General features: G+C 50.9%; 2 protein-coding genes across 2 annotated transcripts; both read left to right on the top strand.

Annotated features, from left to right (window-relative positions):
• The first annotated feature begins 4,124 nt into the window (after positions 1–4,124).
• On the top strand, positions 4,125–6,956 carry TP53RK (TP53 regulating kinase). The gene is made up of 2 exons (XM_069952614.1): positions 4,125–4,404; positions 5,696–6,956. The coding sequence occupies exons 1-2, from the start codon at positions 4,161–4,163 to the stop codon at positions 6,163–6,165; spliced, it is 714 nt and encodes a 237-aa protein (XP_069808715.1). The 5' UTR covers positions 4,125–4,160; the 3' UTR covers positions 6,166–6,956.
• Positions 6,957–11,496: 4,540 nt separating this feature from the next.
• On the top strand, positions 11,497–22,417 carry LOC138772848 (signal-regulatory protein beta-1-like). Its single transcript, XM_069953568.1, has 7 exons — positions 11,497–12,469; positions 12,622–12,966; positions 13,863–14,183; positions 16,616–16,720; positions 18,017–18,373; positions 21,411–21,719; positions 21,999–22,417. The coding sequence occupies exons 1-7, from the start codon at positions 12,337–12,339 to the stop codon at positions 22,415–22,417; spliced, it is 1,989 nt and encodes a 662-aa protein (XP_069809669.1). The 5' UTR covers positions 11,497–12,336.
• The last annotated feature ends 212 nt before the right edge of the window (positions 22,418–22,629 follow it).

Raw genomic sequence — 22,629 nt, 5'->3', positions numbered from 1 at the left:
TCTTTACATCTAGTATAGTACAGACCCAACACTTTTCACATCTGAGGGTCTGTTAGAATTGTATCCAGTCCAGGGACGGACGGCTGATCATTGGGCCCCCAGCAGTGGTGGGGGTCTGTATCAGCATTGTGGCCCCCAGGACCGCTCCCCCAGGGGCTGTCACTCAGATTTCCTGGGCTCCTGAATATTCTCTGCACCTTCCCAGCAGTTGTACAAAGCTGCGGTGTTGTTCCCTTGCAGAAGGTCACATAATATTTTGTAGAGGAGCGTACCTGTCGTCACTCACCTGGACGGGTCTCATCATATCGCCAGCATCCTCAGAGCGCAGCATCATCACAGCCGCACAACAAAGAGCCTGTGACGGATTATAGAGAGGAATCACTGCAGCTATAGCAACATCCTCTATAGTGGTAATGAGCCGGGCGGAGGAGAGTTTATGGTGTAACTGCAGAACAGCGAGTGCAGCTCTGGAGGATGAGACATGATGTAACAGCAGAATAGTGAGTGCAGCTCTGGAGGATAAGACATGATGGAACAGCAGAATAGTGAGTGCAGCTCTGGGGGATGAGACATGATATAACAGCAGAATAGTGAGTGCAGCTCTGGAGGATAAGACATGATGTAACAGCAGAATAGTGAGTGCAGCTCTGGAGGATGAGACATGATGTAACAGCAGAATAGTGAGTGCAGCTCCGGAGAATAAAACATGATGTAAAAGCAGAATAATGAGTGCAGCTCCGGAGAATAAAACATGATGTAAAAGCAGAATAGTGAGTGCAGCTCCGGAGAATAAAACATGATATAACAGCAGAATAGTGAAAGCTCTGGAGGATGAGACATGATGTAACTGCTTGATGTAACAGCAGAATAGTGAGTGCAGCTCTGGAGGATAAGACATGATGTAACAGCAGAATAGTGAGTGCAGCTCTGGAGGATGAGACATGATGTAACAGCAGAATAGTGAGTGCAGCTCTGGAGGATGAGATGATGAAACAGTAGAATAGTGAGTGCAGCTCTGGAGGATAAGACATGATGGAACAGCAGAATAGTGAGTGCAGCTCTGGAGGATGAGACATGATGTAACAGCAGAATAGTGAGTGCAGCTCTGGGGGATGAGACATGATATAACAGCAGAATAGTGAGTGCAGCTCTGGAGGATAAGACATGATGTAACAGCAGAATAGTGAGTGCAGTTCTGGAGGATGAGACATGATGTAACAGCAGAATAGTGAGTGCAGCTCTGGAGGATGAGACATGATGTAACAGCAGAATAGTGAGTGCAGCTCCGGAGAATAAAACATGATGTAAAAGCAGAATAGTGAGTGCAGCTCCGGAAAATAAAACATGATATAACAGCAGAATAGTGAGTGCAGCTCTGGAGGATGAGACATGATGTAACTGCTTGATGTAACAGCACTAAAACACTTACCGGCCACTTTATTAGGTACACCTGTCCGACTGCACGTTACCACTTAATTTCTAATCAGCCAATCACATGGCGGCAACTCAGTGCATTTAGGCATGTAGACATGGTCAAGACAATCTCCTGCAGTTCAAACCGAGCATCAGTATGGGGAAGAAAGGTGATTTGAGGCCTTTGAACGTGGCATGGTTGTTGGTGTGCCAGAAGGGCTGGTCTGAGTATTTCATAAACTGCTGATCTACTGGGATTTTCACGCACAACCATCTCTAGGGTTTACAGAGAATGGTCCGAAAAAGAAAAACCATCCAGTGAGCGGCAGTTCTGTGGGCGGAAATGCCTTGTTGATGCCAGAGGTCAGAGGAGAATGGGCAGACTGGTTCGAGCTGATAGAAAGGCAACAGTGACTCAAATAGCCAACCGTTACAGCCAAGGTAGGCAGAAGAGCATCTCTGAACGCACAGTACGGCCAACTTTGAGGCAGATGGGCTACAGCAGCAGAAGACCACCCGTTACTAGCATGGTGTACCTAATAAAGTGGCCGGTGAGTGTAGTGAGTGCAGCTCTAGAGGATAAGACATGATGTAACAGCAGAATAGTGAGTGCAGCTCTGGAGGATGAGACATGATGTAACAGCAGAATAGTGAGTGCAGCTCTGGAGGATGAGACATGATGTAACAGCAGAATAGTGAGTGCAGCTCCGGAGAATAAATCATGATATAACAGCAGAATAGTGAGTGCAGCTCTGGAGGATGGGACATGATGTAACAGCAGAATAGTGAGTGCGGCTCTGGAGGATGAGGCATGATGTAACAGCAGAATAGTGAGTGCAGCTCTGGAGGATGGGACATGATGTAACAGCAGAATAGTGAGTGCAGCTCTGGAGGATGAGGCATGATGTAACAGCAGAATAGTGAGTGCAGCTCTGGAGGATGGGACATGATGTAACAGCAGAATAGTGAGTGCAGCTCTGGAGGATGAGGCATGATGTAACAGTGTGGTGACCACTGGGAGGGAGATGTTATCAGTCGTAGGATAGAGCTCAGCCAGGGATGGTCATTGTCAAGATGTCAGTTATAGTCCAGCACACAGGTGTGATGTTGGTTTCTGCTTTGTATTGTGGGTGACTGTGTTCCACTGAAATGGTCGGTGACCTGCCGGGCTGTGATGGGTCCCTTGGGCTCTTGTCACGGTAGTCCTGAATGGCAATTGACTCACCCGGACTATCGGTACCGCCACCCACAGAACGTGGAAAAACAGCTAGTGTGTATAGGTGCTGGTGCGGAGGAAAGGATGACTGAGTCCTAGTGATGGAAAAATAGAACAGCTTGACTGTGCCGTCTATGAATAATACAGAACACTCTTGCAGAAATAGATAAATCTTTTAACAGACTTTAGTGCTTAACTTGGTTTGTCTGAAAACGCAGAGTAAAGTAGAGGTAGTTGTAGTGGTGCTTGAAAGTTTAGAGTAGAGGAGAGTAGTTTGTCAAGGGAGTCCCAACCCAATGTAGTGCTGTGCTCTGGCGGAAGTCTGAACAACTTTTACCCTAGAGTGTTGAGGTACTCGTCCTAATAGGGTGATACAAGCCCCAGCCTTGGTTACCTGGGTGAAGCTAAGTTTCTGAGCCTTCGTGGTTACCTGCGTTGCGAGATAGAATACTTAGACCTTGTGGTAACTTTATTCTATCCAGGCTAGTTCCTGTGTATCAGGATACTGCCCTGCACTTTGTATAGTGGTTCTCAGCGTGGGCTAGGATGATCCCCGACTTTTCTCCCTTTGTAGTTCCTAGCACTGCATCATAGATATAGTAGATAGACTGGAGGAACTGAGTGTCTGGTTGCTTCTGCATACACTTTTGTCTCATCAACTCACTTACACACTGTCTAAACTGACTTGTCCTAGACAAGGGTCCCGGCAGAGCCAGGCCCTGGCTTGGCCACAGCAGAGACACTCGCTCTGTGTTTCCTCTCTCTGTGAGAGTCTGGATAAAACTGAAGCTACCCCTCCTCCCACCAAGTAACTACTTCCTACAGGGGATGTGTTATCTACCCTGTAAGTGGTGGGAAGGAATGTGTGCAAGAGAAAGAAAGAGATAGGCTGAGAGTAGAGGGCATCTCCCATATGTTAGAAAAAGCACATGGTATACATAAAACAATAACCCTTTGGTAGCTTCAGCTGTGCCATACACAAGAGCCTACACATAAAATACTGACATCTTGTGGTGAAACTGTACAATACCTTCATCACCACTTACCCTGGAGAAAAAGCTTTTGTGACAGGTGTAAGAAACACAAAACACCCGTGGTGGGATACCACAACAGCAGAATAGTGAGTGTAGTAGAGAGTATCTGGAGGATAAAACACAATGTAAGAGCAGAATAGGGAGTGCCGCTCTTGAGGATAAGACATGATGTAGTAGCAGAATAGTGAGTGCTGCTCTGGGGGATGAGACACCATGTACATTGTTTTGGCTGGTCACATGTAAGTAGAATGTGTGGACGGGGCCTTAGTTAACCCCTTGGTGCCTGTTTTTGCGATCATTGCGCATATATATTGTTGTAGCTGTAAGTTGATCAACCCGGAACTTTAGTTTCCGGTGTTATGTTTGCTCCCGGACATTATTTTATGCTGGACTCGCTCTTTACGTTCTTGTGGATTCTTCATGGTGTTTGCGCCGCGCAGTGACGTGTCGCTCTAAAAAGTTGCGCTGCTTACGCTCTTTACGTAGCGTCTGTCAGCATGGAAGTCATGGAGAACGGCGCGGAGAGCAGCAGCCGGGAGCGGACACGGCGGTACCTGGCGGGGCTGCGGCTGGTAAAGCAGGGAGCCGAGGCGCGGGTTTACAGGGGCAGCTTCCTGGGCAGGCCGGCTGTGGTGAAGGAGAGGTTCTCAAAGACCTACAGACATCCCGCCCTGGACGAGAAGCTGACACATAGGCGGACGGCGCAGGAGGTGCGCTCCATCCTCAGGTGCAGGAAGGCAGGTGAGCCACCAGGGGCGCTGTGACTGAGGGACACTGTCAGCAAGCAGGGGCGCTGAGACTGAGGGAAACTGTCAGCAAGCAGGGGCGCTGAGACTGAGGGAAACTGTCAGCAAGCAGGGGCGCTGAGGGAAACTGTCAGCAAGCAGGGGCGCTGAGACTGAGGGAAACTGTCAGCAAGCAGGGGCGCTGTGACTGAGGGAAACTGTCAGCAAGCAGGGGCGCCGAGACTGAGGGAAACTGTCAGCAAGCAGGGGGCGCTGTGACTGAGGGAAACTGTCAGCAAGCAGGGGTGCCGAGACTGAGGGAAACTGTCAGCAAGCAGGGGTGCCGAGACTGAGGGACACTTATCAGCAAGCAGGGGCGCTGAGACTGAGGGACACTAATCAGCAAGGAGGGGCGCTGAGACTGAGGGAAACTGTCAGCAAGCAGGGGCGCTGAGACTGAGGGAAACTGTCAGCAAGCAGGGGCGCAGAGACTGAGGGAAACTGTCAGCAAGCAGGGGTGTTGTGACTGAGGGAAACTGTCAGCAAGCAGGGGCGCTGAGACTGAGGGAAACTGTCAGCAAGCAGGGGCGCTGAGACTGAGGGAAACTGTCAGCAAGCAGGGGCGCTGAGACTGAGGGAAACTGTCAGCAAGCAGGGGTGCCGAGACTGAGGGAAACTGTCAGCAAGCAGGGGCGCTGAGACTGAGGGACACTTATCAGCAAGCAGGGGCGCTGAGACTGAGGGAAACTGTCAGCAAGTAGGGGCGCTGAGACTGAGGGACACTAATCAGCAAGGAGGGGCGCTGAGACTGAGGGAAACTGTCAGCAAGCAGGGGTGTTGTGACTGAGGGAAACTGTCAGCAAGCAGGGGCGCTGAGACTGAGGGAAACTGTCAGCAAGCAGGGGCGCTGAGACTGAGGGAAACTGTCAGCAAGCAGGGGCGCTGAGACTGAGGGACACTTATCAGCAAGCAGGGGCGCTGAGACTGAGGGAAACTGTCAGCAAGTAGGGGCGCTGAGACTGAGGGACACTAATCAGCAAGGAGGGGCGCTGAGACTGAGGGAAACTGTCAGCAAGCAGGGGTGTTGTGACTGAGGGAAACTGTCAGCAAGCAGGGGCGCTGAGACTGAGGGAAACTGTCAGCAAGCAGGGGCGCTGAGACTGAGGGAAACTGTCAGCAAGCAGGGGCGCTGAGACTGAGGGAAACTGTCAGCAAGCAGGGGCAGGTGAGCCCTGGCTGGGGTTGTGCTATGTGGGGGGAGGGGTATACTCGCCCCGCTCTGGCTGAAGTCTCTCTCTGTCTCGCAGGTATCGCCGCCCCGGTGGTCTTCTTTGTTGATCACATCTCTCACTGCATCTACCTGGAGGACATAGAGGGGTCAGTGACCGTCCGGGACTTTATAATGGCAGCGCAGGCAGATGGCGGCAGCCTGTACAGCCTGGCGGAGAGGATGGGTCAGGTGCTGGGGCGGATGCACGATGAGGATGTCGTCCATGGTGACCTGACCACCTCTAACATGCTGCTGCGCCCCCCGCACCCCAGCCTGGACCTGGTGCTCATCGACTTTGGCCTCAGCTTTATCTCTGCTCTCCCTGAGGATAAAGGCGTGGACCTGTACGTCCTGGAGAAGGCGCTGCTGAGCACCCACCCCGGCACCCAGGACCTCTTCAGGACCCTCCTCCAGAGCTACAGCGCCACCTCCAGGAGGGCCGGCCCCGTCATCAAGAAGCTGGACGAGGTCAGGCTGCGGGGCAGGAAGAGGTCCATGCTGGGCTAGAGGGACTCCTCCGGACTATAGGATGAGATACAGTGTATCCATGGTGTATCCCCCTCCCCCAGAGGTCCATGCTGGGCTAGAGGGACTCCTCCGGACTATAGGATGAGATACAGTGTATCCATGATGTATCCCCCTCCCCCAGAGGTCCATGCTGGGCTAGAGGGACTCCTCCGGACTATAGGATGAGATACAGTGTATCCATGATGTATCCCCCTCCCCCAGAGGTCCATGCTGGGCTAGAGGGACTCCTCCGGACTATAGGATGAGATACAGTGTATCCATGATGTATCCCCCTCCCCCAGAGGTCCATGCTGGGCTAGAGGGACTCCTCCGGACTATAGGATGAGATACAGTGTATCCATGATGTATCCCCCTCCCCCAGAGGTCCATGCTGGGCTAGAGGGACTCCTCCGGACTATAGGATGAGATACAGTGTATCCCCTACCCCTAGAGGCCAGGCTGCTGGCTGTATCAGACCAGGGACCCTCCTGTAGAGCAGTATCACAACCTGTGGCGCCCGGACGTGCTGGGAGTTGTGGTGCAGCAGCTGGAGGGGCACAGGCTGAGGATCACTGGTCATAGCCTTCAGAGTAACAGCAATGCATTGTGGGGGAGGGGCTGGAGGCCGCAGACCCCTCCTCATCCTCTTCTCTATAATAATCACATGTGGCAGTTTTGGATAAAGTGAAGTTTCTTCTCCCGACTCTTTTTCTTTCCGTGTTTCCTGCGCTCCTGGCAGCGGCGGCCATGTTGCTTTGTATGAGGTTTAGTGCTGATCCTCGGTCCTAGTTCTGTAGGAGGGGCCATAGGACCACCACAATAATACCAGCCCATCCGATATACGTTATATACATCCTATACACACAGGGGCGGCCGGGGCGTTACATACATCCTATATAAATTATATACAGCAGTGCTGGTGGGATGTTATATACATCCTATATACATTATATACACAGGGGCGGCCGGGGCGTTATATACATCCTCTATACATTATATACACCAGTGCTGGTGGGATGTTATATACATCCTATATACACAGGGGCGGCCGGGGCGTTATATACATCCTATATACATTATATACACGTCCTATATACACCAGTGCTGGTGGGTGTTACATACATCCTATATACATTACCCCAGTGCTGGCAGGATGTTACATACATCCTATACACCAGTGCTGGCTGCATTTGTAATCACATTGTCTTGTTCCCTTTGTCCTGACCCTCTGGGGTGAATCTGGGATTCTGGGTCTAGTCCTCAGGTGACCCCAGGGTCAGAGGCTCCTGATGTGTGCCTATGGGGCTGCAGAGGAATCACCGCTATAATGGGGTCTGCTCCTGCACTCATGGCATCTGCTGCCAGAGGATGGTCCTCATATATATATATAGGGACACTGGGAGGAGCCCTAACATCTCAGGATTCAGAGACCCCCAGGGCCATGAGGGTCCTAATGTATCACAGGAGGAAGAAGGGACATTATCAGCTATAGGCTACAGCACAGGGGTCTTACCTGTTGACTGTTCAGGCATAATGGGAATTGTAGTTTAGTAAGAGCTGGGAGGAGGCTGGTTCCCCATCCCTGGTCTACAGGAAGGACAGTCCTCAATGAGTAGAAGCCAGGAGAATTAGCCCACATTCCTGTAGCAGAGGATGAAGACATGAAGTCCTTCTAGGTGAGTGGATCACTCCTGTCAGGATGGGTAAGCCCAGGGGAGTAAAAACAACTTAAAGTGACTCTGTCCCCCCCCAAACCACTTGTACCTTCGGATAGCTGCTTTTAATCCAAGATCTGTCCTGGGGTCCATTCGGCAGGTGATGCAGTTATTGTCCTAAACAACAACTTTTAATCCTGCAGCCCTGTCTAACGGCCGGGGCTTACATTTGTATATGCATTAGGCTGGCACACCCTCTTCGTCCTTCCTCCCCACCCTCTTCATCATTAGGAATGCTCCAGGCAGATTGCTTCCTATTCCCCACCTGTGTGTATAATGAACATGGGCTGGAGCGTTAATACACCTGTGCAAAGCTCAAACAGCAGTAAATGTTCCTGGATCACTCCTAATGTTGAGGTGGAAAGAAATTTCATAGTGTAAGTCCACAAAGCAACCACAAGATGGCAGCACCGTAGCAGAAGATCTATAACTAAGGTAAATATATAAGGACCACCTAGATGGAGGCAAAATCCACTGCAAGTGGCGAGTTCGGGACCCTTATAGACGAGTGCTGCAAGAAAGTAAAAGCTATAAACCAATCACTGTGCCATCTGGAACAAAACTGTGTCCATAATATACCCAAAACCTCACGTACAGTACAGTATACAGGGGAGGAGGGTGTGTTAGATCAGCAAAATCCTCTCCTGACATCCTCTGTGCTGCTGGGGACCCAGATCAGCCTGTGACCTTCGCTATGACCTGGTTGGCCTCCATGACAGGCTGTCGCTCAGATTCTTGCTCTTGCCGTGTTCCCCCTCCTCCCAGGCACCATTGTCGCCAGATCTTGATCACCTCTCACACTTCTGAGACATCCCTGTGCAGCCTTCTGTAGTATTATAACTGGCTGCAGGGAGTTCTGCTCTGGAGTGAGATCATGTGACTGTAAGAAGCTGTAGTGGAGGGTGAGGTGTCTTGTATGTGAGACTTGGTGGGTAGAGCTGCCGTCTCTAATGGTGCGTTTTTACAGAGAGATTTATCTGACAGATTATTGAAGCTAAAGCCAGGAATGGCTGTGAAAAGAGGAGAAATCTTTATAACCTGTTCTCTGTTTATAGTCTGTTCCTGGCTTTGGCTTCAAAAATCTGTCAAATCTCTCTGTGTAAAAGAGTGTGGAGTCCCTCTCCCTAGCCTAGTGCTGTGTATTTGCACACTTGCTAGACCAGTACATGTGTCAAGTGGCTGATTCTCCTCTTGTGAAATTGTGGTTCCAAGGATATTCTACAGACAGAACATTTCCTGAAGGATCACGATGAGCGCAACCAGCAGCTCTACACCCTTCTGATGATGTCACAGCTACTAATGACATCACACAATTGAAATAAGGTGCATTACCTGGCCCCTTTCCCGTATACCGATCACTAGAGAAAGTAGATTAAAAGTGTAGATTCAGTAGTCAAAAAAACTAACACTGATACTACGACCTGATAGACCTGGAACCTGACAGAGCCGGAACCTGCTCAATCTATGAGCTGATGAACCTGGAACCTCATAAACCTCATGGACTTATGACCTGCGACATGATTAGGGATGGTCCGAACCTGCCGAGGTTCGGGTTCGTACAAACCCGAACTCTCGGCAATGATTCCCGCTGTCTGCCCACTCCGTGGAGAGGGTGGATACAGCGGGAGGACCGCCTGGAAAACTGGGATACAGCCACAGCCATAGGAGTGGGCGGATAGCGGGAATCATTGCCGAGAGTTCGGGTTTGTACGAACCCGAACCTCGGCAGGTTCGGACCATCCTTAGACATGATGAAACTGGAACCTGATGGATCTCCAACCTGTTGGATATGCGATGTGATAAACCTGGAACCTGATGGACCTGAAACCTGATGGACTTGCGCTCTCATGACCTTATGGCTCTGGGACTTGATTGACCTGGAACCAGATGGACCTGCAATCTGATGAACCTACGACCTGATGAGCCTGATAGACCTGATAATCCTGGAACCTGATGGACCTGCAATCTGATGAACCTGGGACCTTATGTACCTGTGATCTGATGAACCTAGTGCGGTGCACTGCTGTGAGGCTCGACCGGTCACTTGCTAGTTGGTACTGTGTGACGCCACTACTGTGGTGGTTGGTCGAAGTATAGCTCAGCCAGATCTTGTACTGTCGTGACACCAGTGTCAGGTAGGCACGTGGGTATGGAGGCAAACCTGCTTTTTTTTAAGACTGGCAAGCTATACCCTTTCCCCAGTGGTCGGTGACCTACCGGGCTGTGACAGGGGCCCTTGGGCGCTCATTATGGTGGTCCAGAGTAGAGTTGTGACCCACCTGGACTGTCGGTACCACCACCCCCAGAAAGGGGAGATGACCCAAGGAAGATGCAATGGCTGTGTCGGTGTTTAAGTAATGAGTACTATTACATAAGGGTGGTCGGGAATATATCACTAATAGGACACTGGCCCTATTACATAAGGGTGGTCGGGGGATATATCAGTAATAGGACACTGGCCCTATTACATAAGGGGGGGGTCAGGGAATATATCAGTAATAGGACACTGGCCCTATTACATAAGGGTGGTCGGGGAATATATCAGTAATAAGACACTGGCCCTATTACATAAGGGTGGTCGGGGAATATATCAGTAATAGGACACTGGCCCTATTACATAAGGGTGGTCGGGGAATATATCAGTAATAGGACACTGGCCCTATTACATAAGGGTGGTCGGGGAATATATCAGTAATAGGACACTGGCCCTATTACATAAGGGTGGTCGGGGAATATATCAGTAATAGGACACTGGCCCTATTACATAAGGGTGGTCGGGAATATATCAGTAATAGGACACTGGCCCTATTACATAAGGGTGGTCGGGAATATATCAGTAATAGGACACTGGCCCTATTACATAAGGGTGGTCGGGGAATATATCAGTAATAGGACACCGGCCCTATTACATAAGGGTGGTCGGGGACTATATCAGTAATGGGACACTGGCCCTATTATATAAGGGTGGTCGGGGACTATATCAGTAATAGGACACTGGCCCTATAACATAAGGGTGGTCGGGGAAAAGTTGTCGGTCACTATTTGGCAGTTTGTTTCTGAGCTGGAAGAGTCCACTGTGTGGGGGGAGATCTGTGCTGTTCTCTTCCTGAATGCTGGATGACTGTATATGAGCAGCAGTGAAATATGAAGATATCCTGTGTAGGGATGGTCCGAACCTGCCGAGGTTCAGGTTCGTACAAACCTGAACTCTCTGCAATGATTCCCACTGTCTGCCCGCTCCGTGCAGCGGGTGGATACAGCCGGAGGACCACCTGGAAAACTGGGATACAGCCATAGCCATAGGCTGTATCCCAGTTTATCAAGCGGTACTCCGGCTGTGTCCACCCTCTCCACAGAGTGGGCAGACAGTGGGAATCATTGCAGAGAGTTCAGGTTTGTACGAACCTGAACCTCGGCAGGTTCGGACCATCCTTGATCCTGTGTAATATAAAGGAGGAGGAGAAGACATAAGTAGTGTAGCAGTAACCTCTGTCCTCAGTGTGGTGTTTTCTCTCTGGGAGAAGATTGTGTGTTTTTCTTCAGTGTTCAATGGCTGCAGGTGTGTGTGTGTGTGCGAGGCGCTATGGCTGCAGTAGGCTGTGTGTATGTGTGCTATGGCTGCAGCTATGGTTCCTCTCTGTACAGGAACCAGACTAGACTGTGTAAGATTACACTTCCTATCCACATGTAGCAACTCCCTACAGGGTATTTAATACCTGCTGTGAGTGGGTGAGAAGAGAGTGCAAAGAAGAAAGAAGAACAGACATAGGTGGAAAAGAGAATTCTCATTGGTGTACAAATCGCAAAACAATAGCCCCTTGAGTACTACAGCTGTGCAATACATAGACACAAGACATACATACTAGCGACATCTAGTGGCAAAACTTTGGTACAACTCGATCACCACTTTTAATTAGAATACAGGCTTTTACGAGGGGTGTACAAACTAGTAACACCCGTGGTGGGATACTACACTAGAACCTGATGGACCTGCAACATGATAGACCTGTGGGCTGATTGACCTGTGACGCAATGAACCTGCGACCCAATGGACCTGGGACCTGGTGAACCTGGAACCAGATGAACTTGTGACCTGATGGACCTGGGACATTATGAACCTGCGACCTAATGGACATCCAACCTGTTGGGCATGAAACCTGATAAATCTGATGGACCTGGGACCTTTAGAACCTGCGACCTGATAAACCTGGAACCTGATGAACTTGGAGCATGATGTACCTGGCACCTGACGAAGAGAGGAGTATCTTTTGGAAACATGTCCTTTCTACGACTACTTGACTTTATTGTGCAGTTCCCGCTGCTGTATCTTTCTTCTATGGAGATATTGTGACTCCGCTGTATACAGAGGGCACATCAGGTGCGGGTGTGCCCCACCCATATGCGCTGTTATTGGTGCCTGATAAGATTTGCTGGTGTGAAGTGATGGCGGCGGGTCATGTGGCGTCTTCTTCTCTTGCTCCCACTGTTCTGGGTTCTAGGCTCTGCTGCTTCCTGTCTCCTCCCAGGTGCAGAGTCCGGCTGGCTGATGGCGAGGATCATTGTTCTGGGCGTCCTGTGTGCGCTGACAGGTGTGTATACCGAGCTGTATATATACTCAGGCTCAGTGCTGGATATGGCGCCTGCAGTAATGGCCCCCGTCTGTAGGATGATGACCTCGGGTATGGGGGTCAGGCTGATACCTGTAGTTCCTGTAGCTTCTCTTATCTTTATTTCCTTTTAGAATCCCTGGAAGTGAGAACGTCCGTGCCGCAGCCCCAGGCTTTGGTGGACGGAGATGTTTTGCTCCATTGTTATTTCACCGTTCCGGAGCCCATCAGAGCTGAGGATGTTGCTGTGAAGTGGTCGGTGAGGCGCGGCGAGGGGCGGGGGAGGACGGTCTACATGTTTGATGGAGTCAATATCAATTCCCTGCGACCAGATAGCTCCATCAATCACCGACTCCTGGAAACAGGCAACGCCTCCCTATACCTGCCGCGCCTGACGATAGAGGATGAGGGCGAATACACCTGCACAGTGCTCATATCTCCAGAGGTTGCGGAGGCCACGCTGGTCCTGACACTGACAGGTGAGCTCCCGGAAGAGGTCCATGTGTCCTCATCACTTATCTCCTGCAAAATGGGCACCAGCTCTAATTCTGCTAGGAGAATTAAAGAAGTACCACAGTGAAAATCTTTTCCTTTCAATTTAATTGGTGGCAGAAAGTTATATATATTTGTAATTCACTTCTATGTAAAAATCTCCAGTCTTCCAGTACTTATCAGCTGCTGTATGTCCTGCAGGAAGTGATGTATTCTCTCCAGTTTGACACAGTGCTCTCTGCTGCCACCTCTGTCCATGTCAGGAACTGTCCAGAGCAGCAGCAAATCCCCATAGGAAACCTCTCCTGCTCTGGACAGTTCCTGACATGGACAGAGGTGGCAGCAGAGAGCACTGTGTCAGACTGGAGAGAATACACCACTTCCTGCAGGACATATAGCAGCTAATAAGTATGAGAAGACTGGAGATTTTTCAATAGAAATAAATGACAATTCTATATTACTTTCTGACACCAGTTGATTTGAAAGAAAAATATTTTCACTGGAGGGCCCCTTTAAGCTCTGAAGCCAGCCGAGTTGTGACTGCCGCTCTGAAATATAGTGCAGTCTTTAACTAACTGTCAAAGCATCTCCTACAGTACTACCTCTTTCCATAGATTTTTAGGAGAACTAACTGGTGAGCAGCAGAATTGTGAGTGCAGCTCTGGAATACAGTACAGGCTATCATGCAGGATCAGAGTCCCCTGTACCATACTGCTCCTATCCTCAGCATAGTCACTGGCTGCATAAAGATTTAGGAAAGATGAGGCTACCTGAGAGCTAGTTTATAAGCAACAGAATAGTGAGTGCCGCTCTGAAGGTGACTGTAGTATTTATAGAGTGGTGTAGCGTGGAGATGATAACCTGTGTCCGGTCTTGTGTACAGCGCAGCCGGCCATTACGCTGCTCCCGGAGAACCCGCACCTGAGCAGCGGAGAGATGAAGACCTTTATCTGTAAGCTCAGTCATTTCTACCCACGAGACCTCGATGTCCAGTGGATCCTGGAGAAGGAGGAAGGAGAGACAGTCCTGAAGAAGGACATCTGCACTGGGGTCCCCGTCCAGGGGGAGAATGGGACCTACACGGCCGATAGTCAGGTCTCCATCGTGGTAACCGAGGAAGATGATGGCGGTGCGATCCTGTGCGAGGTCCGACACCAGTCACTGACCGAGCCGCTGAGGAGAGGAACCAACATCCACCTCACCGGTAACCAAACTCAGGCCCCTGGGAGTGACCGTGGGGCCTGTGCAGTGACTGTGGGGCCTGTGCAGTGACTGTGGGGTCTGTATAGTGACTGTGGGGCCTGTATAGTGACTGTGAGGTCTGTGCAGTGACTGTGAGGTCTGTGCAGTGACTGTGAGGTCTGTATAGTGACTGTAAGGTCTGTGCAGTGACTGTGGGGCCTGTGCAGTGACTGTGGGGCCTGTGCAGTGACTGTGAGGTCTGTGCAGTGACTGTGGGCTCTGTGCAGTGACTGTGGGGCCTGTGCAGTGACTGTGGGGCCTGTGCAGTGACTGTGGGGCCTGTATAGTGACTGTGGGGCCTGTGCAGTGACTGTGGGGCCTGTATAGTGACTGTGGGGCCTGTATAGTGACTGTAAGGCCTGTATAGTGACTGTGGGGCCTGTATAGTGACTGTGGGGCCTGTGCAGTGACTGTGGGGCCTGTGCAGTGACTGTGAGCTCTGTGCAGTGACTGTGAGCTCTGTGCAGTGACTGTGAGGTCTGTGCAGTGACTGTGAGGTCTGTGCAGTGACTGTGGGGCCTGTATAGTGACTGTGGGGCCTGTGCAGTGACTGTGGGGCCTGTATAGTGACTGTGAGGTCTGTGCAGTGACTGTGAGGTCTGTGCAGTGACTGTGAGGTCTGTGCAGTGACTGTGGGGCCTGTGCAGTGACTGTGAGGTCTGTATAGTGACTGTGAGGTCTGTGCAGTGACTGTGAGGTCTGTGCAGTGACTGTGAGGTCTGTGCAGTGACTGTGAGGTCTGTGCAGTGACTGTGAGGTCTGTGCAGTGACTGTGAGGTCTGTGCAGTGACTGTGGGGCCTGTGCAGTGACTGTGGGGCCTGTGCAGTGACTGTGAGGCCTGTGCAGTGACTGTGGGCTCTGTGCAGTGACTGTGAGGTCTGTGCAGTGACTCTGGGCTCTGTGCAGTGACTGTGAGGTTTGTGCAGTGACTGTGGGGCCTGTGCAGTGACTGTGGGGCCTGTGCAGTGACTGTGGGCTCTGTGCAGTGACTGTGAGGTTTGTGCAGTGACTGTGGGGCCTGTGCAGTGACTGTGGGGCCTGTGCAGTGACTGTGGGCTCTGTGCAGTGACTGTGAGGTCTGTGCAGTGACTGTGAGGTCTGTGCAGTGACTGTGAGGTCTGTGCAGTGACTGTGAGGTCTGTGCAGTGACTGTGAGGTCTGTGCAGTGACTGTGGGGCCTGTGCAGTGACTGTGAGGTCTGTATAGTGACTGTAAGGCCTGTGCAGTGACTGTGGGCTCTGTGCAGTGACTGTGAGGTCTGTGCAGTGACTGTGGGCTCTGTGCAGTGACTGTGGGGCCTGTGCAGTGACTGTGGGGCCTGTGCAGTGACTGTGAGGTCTGTATAGTGACTGTGGGGCCTGTGCAGTGACTGTGAGGTCTGTATAGTGACTGTAAGGCCTGTGCAGTGACTGTGGGGCCTGTGCAGTGACTGTGAGGTCTGTATAGTGACTGTAAGGCCTGTGCAGTGACTGTGGGCTCTGTGCAGTGACTGTGGGCTCTGTGCAGTGACTGTGGGGCCTGTGCAGTGACTGTGAGGTCTGTGCAGTGACTGTGAGGCCTGTGCAGTGACTGTGGGCTCTGTGCAGTGACTGTGGGCTCTGTGCAGTGACTGTGAGGTCTGTGCAGTGACTGTGGGGCCTGTGCAGTGACTGTGAGGTCTGTGCAGTGACGGTGGGGCCTGTGCAGTGACTGTGAGGTTTGTGCAGTGACTGTGGGCTCTGTGCAGTGACTATGAGGTCTGTGCAGTGACTGTGGGCTCTGTGCAGTGACTGTGAGGTCTGTGCAGTGACTGTGGGCTCTGTGCAGTGACTGTGAGGTCTGTGCAGTGACTGTGAGGTCTGTGCAGTGACTGTGGGGTCTGTGCAGTGACTGTGGGCTCTGTGCAGTGACTGTGAGGTCTGTGCAGTGACTGTGGGCTCTGTGCAGTGACTGTGAGGTCTGTGCAGTGACTGTGGGGTCTGTGCAGTGACTGTGGGCTCTGTGCAGTGACTGTGAGGTCTGTGCAGTGACTGTGGGCTCTGTGCAGTGACTGTGAGGTCTGTGCAGTGACTGTGAGGTCTGTGCAGTGACTGTGAGGTCTGTGCAGTGACTGTGGGGTCTGTGCAGTGACTGTGGGGCCTGTGCAGTGACTGTGGGGCCTGTGCAGTGACTGTGGGGCCTGTGCAGTGACTGTGGGGCCTGTGCAGTGACTGTGGGGCCTGTGCAGTGACTGTGGGGCCTGTGCAGTGACTGTGGGGTCTGTGCAGTGACTGTGAGGTCTGTGCAGTGACTGTGAGGTCTGTGCAGTGACTGTGGGGCCTGTATAGTTATGATCTGTGGCTGATACCAGACGTGGCACACATGTGGTGTATGGAGTCGACTCTGATGATAACTCGGGCTCTTCTCTCTGGCAGTGGTGCGGGTCCCCAGCAGTGCGTTGCTCATTGTCTCTGTCCTGATGGGGGCGGCGATGCTCCTCCTGGTGTCTGCACTTTTATACTGGAAATTTTTGGCATCAGGTAATGATCCTCCACACATCACATCCTATGTGACTGATATCAGCCACTCCTTATATAACGCTCCAGTACTGATATAACCTCCTATTACATTATATGTGACTGATATCAGCCGCTCCTCTTATAACGCTCCAGTACTGATATAACCTCCTATTACATCATATGTGACTGATATCAGCCGCTCCTCTTATAACGCTCCAGTACTGATATAACCAGAGACATTACATCATATGTGACTGATATCAGCCGCTCCTCTTATAACGCTCCAGCACTGATATAACCTCCTATTACATCATATGTGACTGATATCAGCCACTCCTCTTATTACGCTCCTGTACTGATGTAACCTCCTATTACATCATATGTGACTGATATCAGCCGCTCCTCTTATAACGCTCCAGTACTGATATAACCTCCAGACATTACATCCTATGTGACTGATATCAGCCGCTCCTCTTATAACGCTCCAGTACTGATATAACCTCCTATTACATCCTATGTGACTGATATCAGACCCTCCTCTTATAACGCTCCAGTACTGATATAACCTATTACATCCTATGTGACTGATATCAGCCACTCCTCTTATAACGCTCCAGCACTGATATAACCTCCTATTACATCCTATGTGACTGATATCAGACGCTCCTCTTATAACGCTCCAGTACTGATATAACCTCCTATTACATCCTATGTGACTGATATCAGCCGCTCCTCTTATAACGCTCCAGCACTGATATAACCTCCTATTACATCCTATGTGACTGATATCAGCCGCTCCTCTTATAACGCTCCAGTACTGATATAACCTCCTATTACATCATATGTGACTGATATCAGCTGCTCCTCTTATAACGCTCCAGAACTGATATAACCTATTACATCATATGTGACTGATATCAGCCGCTCTTATAACGCTCCAGTACTGATATAACCTCCTATTACATTATATGTGACTGATATCAGCCGCTCTTATAACGCTCCAGTACTGATATAATCTCCTATTACATCATATGTGACTGATATCAGCCGTTCCCCTTATAACGCTCCTGTACTGATATAACCTCCTATTACATCCTATGTGACTGATATCAGCCGTTCCCCTTATAACGCTCCAGCACTGATATAACCTCCTATTACATCCTATGTGACTGATATCAGCCGCTCCTCTTATAACGCTCCAGCACTGATATAACCTCCTATTACATCCTATGTGACTGATATCAGTCGCTCCTGTACTGATATAACATGTACGTCCCATTTTGCTGTGTATAATAAGTTACTGATCCTTTCTTGTAGTGCCTCCGCGGGTTTCAGAGCTGATCCTGCCGGAAGTGAATCTTGCAGGTGACAAGATGGCCGCCATATGTAACATCAATGGCTTCCGGCCTAAAGCAGTGGACATTTGCTGGTACATTGAGAGAAGCCGTGGAGAGGCAGGTGGCGGCAGCGGGAGGGATGACCGTCTGCTGCAGGCCACGGACATCACCAGCCTGGCTCAGCACCCGCTCAGCAGACATGACAGTCTGTATAATACCACCTCCCAGCTGTCATACACCCCCTCCATCCAGGATGACGGGGCCACGCTGGTGTGTGCGGTGCAGCACAAGGCGCTGGCAGCTGCCGTCAGGCGGGAGAGCTGTATACATGTGGCAGGTAGGTGTGATCCACCACTGTCAGTGTCCCCGTATCCCGGCCTGAAGTGATTGTGTGGCGGATGAATACTCTTGGCTCTCATATATTTCTCATATATTTTACCTGTCACACAGAGGTATATAGTCCGCGTGGTGTATTGGTCACATGTCAGGAAGGAAAGATTTGGTCACATGACTCGTGAAGTGCATTTTGTGGGCGGAGTCTCTCAGGTCCAACTCAGGGTGGGAGCCAATCACTGCAGAGCTACATCCAGTCCCTCCTCAAAGGGATGTGCAGTAACCCAGGGCAGCCAGGTGGTGGCGTAGGTCTGTGGGTGCAGGAGAACCGTAGAAAACTTCTTAAAGGGAATCTGTCTGCACTCGGGCCCTCCCTGAGGTGCTGACAGTGTGCTGTAGCTGGCAGTCCCCTGAGGGCCCTCCCTGAGGTGCTGACAGTGTGCTGTAGCTGGCAGTCCCCTGAGGACTGTACCTGAGGTGCTGACAGTGTGCGGTAGCTGGCCCCTGAGGTGGTGACAGTGTGCTGTAGCTGGCAGTCCCCTGGGGCCCTACCTGAGGTGCTGACAGTGTGCTGTAGCTGGCAGTCCCCTGAGGGCTGTACCTGAGGTGCTGACAGTGTGCGGTAGCTGGCCCCTGAGGTGGTGACAGTGTGCTGTAGCTGGCAGTCCCCTGGGGCCCTACCTGAGGTGCTGACAGTGTGCTGTAGCTGGCAGTCCCCTGAGGGCTGTACCTGAGGTGCTGACAGTGTGCGGTAGCTGGCCCCTGAGGTGGTGACAGTGTGCTGTAGCTGGCAGTCCCCTGGGGCCCTACCTGAGGTGCTGACAGTGTGCTGTAGCTGGCAGACCCCTGGGGGCCTTACCTGAGATGCTGGCTGTGCGCTGTAGCTGGCAGTCCCCTGAGGGCTGTACCTGAGGTGCTGACAGTGTGCTGTAGCTGGCAGTCCCCTGAGGGCTGTACCTGAGGTGGTGACAGTGTGCTGTAGCTGGCAGTCCCCTGCGGGCCCTACCTGAGGTGGTGACAGTGTGCTGTAGCTGGCAGTCCCCTGCGGGCCCTACCTGAGATGCTGGCTGTGCGCTGTAGCTAGCAGTCCCCTAGTGAGCATGGTAACTTTCAATAATTTATCCGTGGAATGGATTCTGCACAATCTTAGTCAATAAGGAGTTGTGTCTCAGCAATTGTGCCGCACTCTGGCACCCCTCACTACTCCTTCCTCCTCCTCCTTCATGAATAACCTCTTCTGCCCTGCCTCCTGCTCGCTCAGCTGTCAGTCAGTATATGCCAACAGAGGAGTGATCTGCAATCAGATATAGTTATATAGTTTAACCTAGCTGTGGTCTAGGGGTAAATTGCTTGTCTAGATACCAGGAACAGTTTTGTCTTTAGATCAATTCCCCTAATAGAAATGAAAAATGATTTATTTATTTTTTTATTTTTTCTCATTATTGTATAAAAAAACAAAAACAAAAAACAACACTAATTTGGACCTGATTGGGAATTCTTTGCACTTGATACAATAGTAAAAAAAGGAAAAAAATAAAAAAAAAACATATTTCAATCCCTATCAGGGGAACTGAACCAAAGAAAAATCTGTTCCTGGTCTCCAGACAGGTGATTTACCCCTAGACCACAGCTCCAACACAGGCCAGGAGGTTCAACTATATCTGATTACAGATCACTCCTTTGTTGGCAGATACTGACAGCTGAGCGAGCAGGAAGCCGGGCAGCATTGATTATTCATGAAGACAAGGGAGGAGGAAGCAGTGGTGAGGGGTACCAGAGTGCCTCACATTTGCTGAGCCACAGCTCCTCATTGACTCTTCATTACAGTAGGAGACGTGAGATTCCACGGAACAGAAAAATTACTGAAAGGTAACACTAGGGGACTGACGACTACAGCACACTGTTAGCACCTCAGGTAGGGCCCCCAGGGGACTGCCAGCTACAGCACACTGTCAGCATTTCAGGGAGGGCCCGGGTGCTGACAGATTCACTTTAAGGGTGCCTTCACACCTAGCGACTCGCATCGTAAATTACACTGCAAATCTGTCAGGTCCTGGCAGATCACTTTCACTTTTATTATACTGGGTAGCTAAAATACTGCTGTACACAGGTATATACTGTATAAAAGACTGGAGAGAAGTACGTGGGTATATACTGTATAAGAGACCGGAGAGAAGTACGCAGGTATAGGCTATGTTCACATTACGTAAGAGACCGGCCGTGTCACGGAATGGCCGGTCTCTGCAAAGATCATCCCGGCCGGTACTGCAGTGATCTTTCCGGCCGCAGTGTTCTGATGCAGGCGCATCAGAACTCTCATAGCACACATTGCTTCATTGTGTAAACTGGCAGGTCTTTCTGCGGCTGCAATTCACTGAATTGCAGCCGCAGAAAACTGACATGTCAGTTTTTTGCGGCGCCACATAAGATTCCGTCCGGAGCGTATACTATGTGTATACGCTCCGGCCGGGATCCTATAGAAGAATAGGGAATATTTCACACCGTACAGAGTACGGCCTTTGGTGCCGATGGTTTACATAGGCAGATTTATTTGACAGATTTTGGAAGCCAAAGCCAGGAATGGATTTGAAAAGAGGAGAAATTTCAGTCTTTCCTTTATGACCTATTCCCTGTTTTTTATCTTTGTCAGATAAATCTCTCTGTGTAAACGCACCATAAGGCTTCGCACCAGGCCTTAGACCAAACCGAGCCTTAGGCTTCAAACCAGGCCTTAGGATGCACACCGAGCCTTAGATCTTAGCAAGTGTACAGTTCCTGCATGCCTCAGTTCCTGTGACAGTGCATCAGACTTTAGGCCTCTGAACCGTCTCCTCTGAAGTCTCCAGTATCCACAAGAAGGTTAGGCCCACAGTGCAGAGAAAATGTTGCCTCTTGGGGCCCCTGATCCAGTCCGCTAAGAGCAGTGCCAGGTCAGGGTGGCTTTCAGCCTCTGTCTGTAGAGTTTCCATTCACTGGCAATCAGGAATCATTCAAATAACACAGAGAGCTTTAGTTTAATATTTCATTTTTTTTTTTTTCAGTGCGTCCTAAGAAAAGTTCCATGAGCAGCTGGCCGCAGGATCCTCAGGGGGGCGCCACGCTGACCCTGAGCTGTATGGTGGAGCGTTTCTATCCCAAGCCCATAGCCCTTACCTGGCTGAGGAACGGCCAAGTGCAGAGCGGGGCTACGCAGTTTGGGCCCTTCCCCTGTGACAGTGAGTGTTACAGTGTGTGGAGCCAGATGGAGGTGATCCTGAGTGAGGAGGAGGAGGGGGCGCTGTATACCTGTCAGATCAGCCACCCCAGCCTGCGCAGTGTAGATGAGCTGAGCTACGAGGTCAACACACAAGGTACTGTACCCATCCGGTAATCCAGAATCAAAGGGGGCGGGGCTAGCCTATAACAGCAGACAGGACAGTCTACAACATCTCATCACTTCTGCCCCCTAGTGCCAGATTATCAGATAAAACAATCTATAACATCTCATCACTCTTCCCTAGAGTCGGATAATTAGACAGGACTGTCTATAACATGTCATTATTGTTCCCCCTGCTTCGGGCTCACTCCCCAGGGTTTCTGGATTGCAGATTAAAGGAATGTCAGTGTAATAACCCTTTTACTCTCGACAGGGACGCCGCCTGAGGTGCAGTTTATCACCGCTGACCCCGTGACCCCCGTCATCGGACAGGAAACACTCCTCAGCTGCAGGATCGGTAACTTCCTTCCCAAAGACATTGTAGTGGACTGGTTTAAAGATGGCGTCAGACTGCATGAAAGTGCCTGCCGTGCTCTGTGTGTCACAAACAACAAAGGTGTCAATTCCATGTGGAGCTTCCTGAAGTTTACACCTAGTCCTAAGGATGATGGGAGTGTCTTCACATGTTCAGTGCAACACGCCGCCCTGAGGAACCGCGAGGAACGAACTTACACCCTGAGCCTCTTACCAGATGAGACCCTTGTAAAGACCCCATTGCTTCCCACGTCTCATAATAAAGTGGTAGATCCTTTTTGGTGTAGAGGGATGTGTGTGACCACCCCTGCTGACTAACGCCATCATCTGATGAGATAGAAGAACCCTGAATTCTGTACATTAGAGACAGGGTGGTGGCGGGGGTGCCGGGGACAATGTGCTGGTGATGTAAAAGGGGGGTGGGGAGGGGTGGAGATACCAGGGTCAAGGGGTAAAGGGGAGAGTGGTGCAGGGAGACTTGGGGCAGTGGGAGGATGTAAGGAGGGAGGGGGGTGGAAGGGGCACCAGGG

Source organism: Dendropsophus ebraccatus, chromosome 14, assembly GCF_027789765.1.
Source record: "Dendropsophus ebraccatus isolate aDenEbr1 chromosome 14, aDenEbr1.pat, whole genome shotgun sequence".
NCBI classification, from domain to species: domain Eukaryota; kingdom Metazoa; phylum Chordata; class Amphibia; order Anura; family Hylidae; genus Dendropsophus; species Dendropsophus ebraccatus.
Note: the sequence above shows the minus strand (reverse complement) of the source record. Positions and strands in the feature narration are given on the sequence as shown.

Bases quoted from the DNA above. Each gene is read 5' to 3' on its own strand.
- LOC138772848 (XM_069953568.1), top strand. From the start codon at position 12,337: ATGTGGCGTCTTCTTCTCTTGCTCCCACTGTTCTGGGTTCTAGGCTCT. The intron at 12,967-13,862 runs GTGAGCTCCCGG...TCTTGTGTACAG, and splicing joins GCTGGTCCTGACACTGACAG to CGCAGCCGGCCATTACGCTG. The intron at 21,720-21,998 runs GTACTGTACCCA...TACTCTCGACAG, and splicing joins CTACGAGGTCAACACACAAG to GGACGCCGCCTGAGGTGCAG.
- TP53RK (XM_069952614.1), top strand. From the start codon at position 4,161: ATGGAAGTCATGGAGAACGGCGCGGAGAGCAGCAGCCGGGAGCGGACA. The intron at 4,405-5,695 runs GTGAGCCACCAG...TCTGTCTCGCAG, and splicing joins CCTCAGGTGCAGGAAGGCAG to GTATCGCCGCCCCGGTGGTC.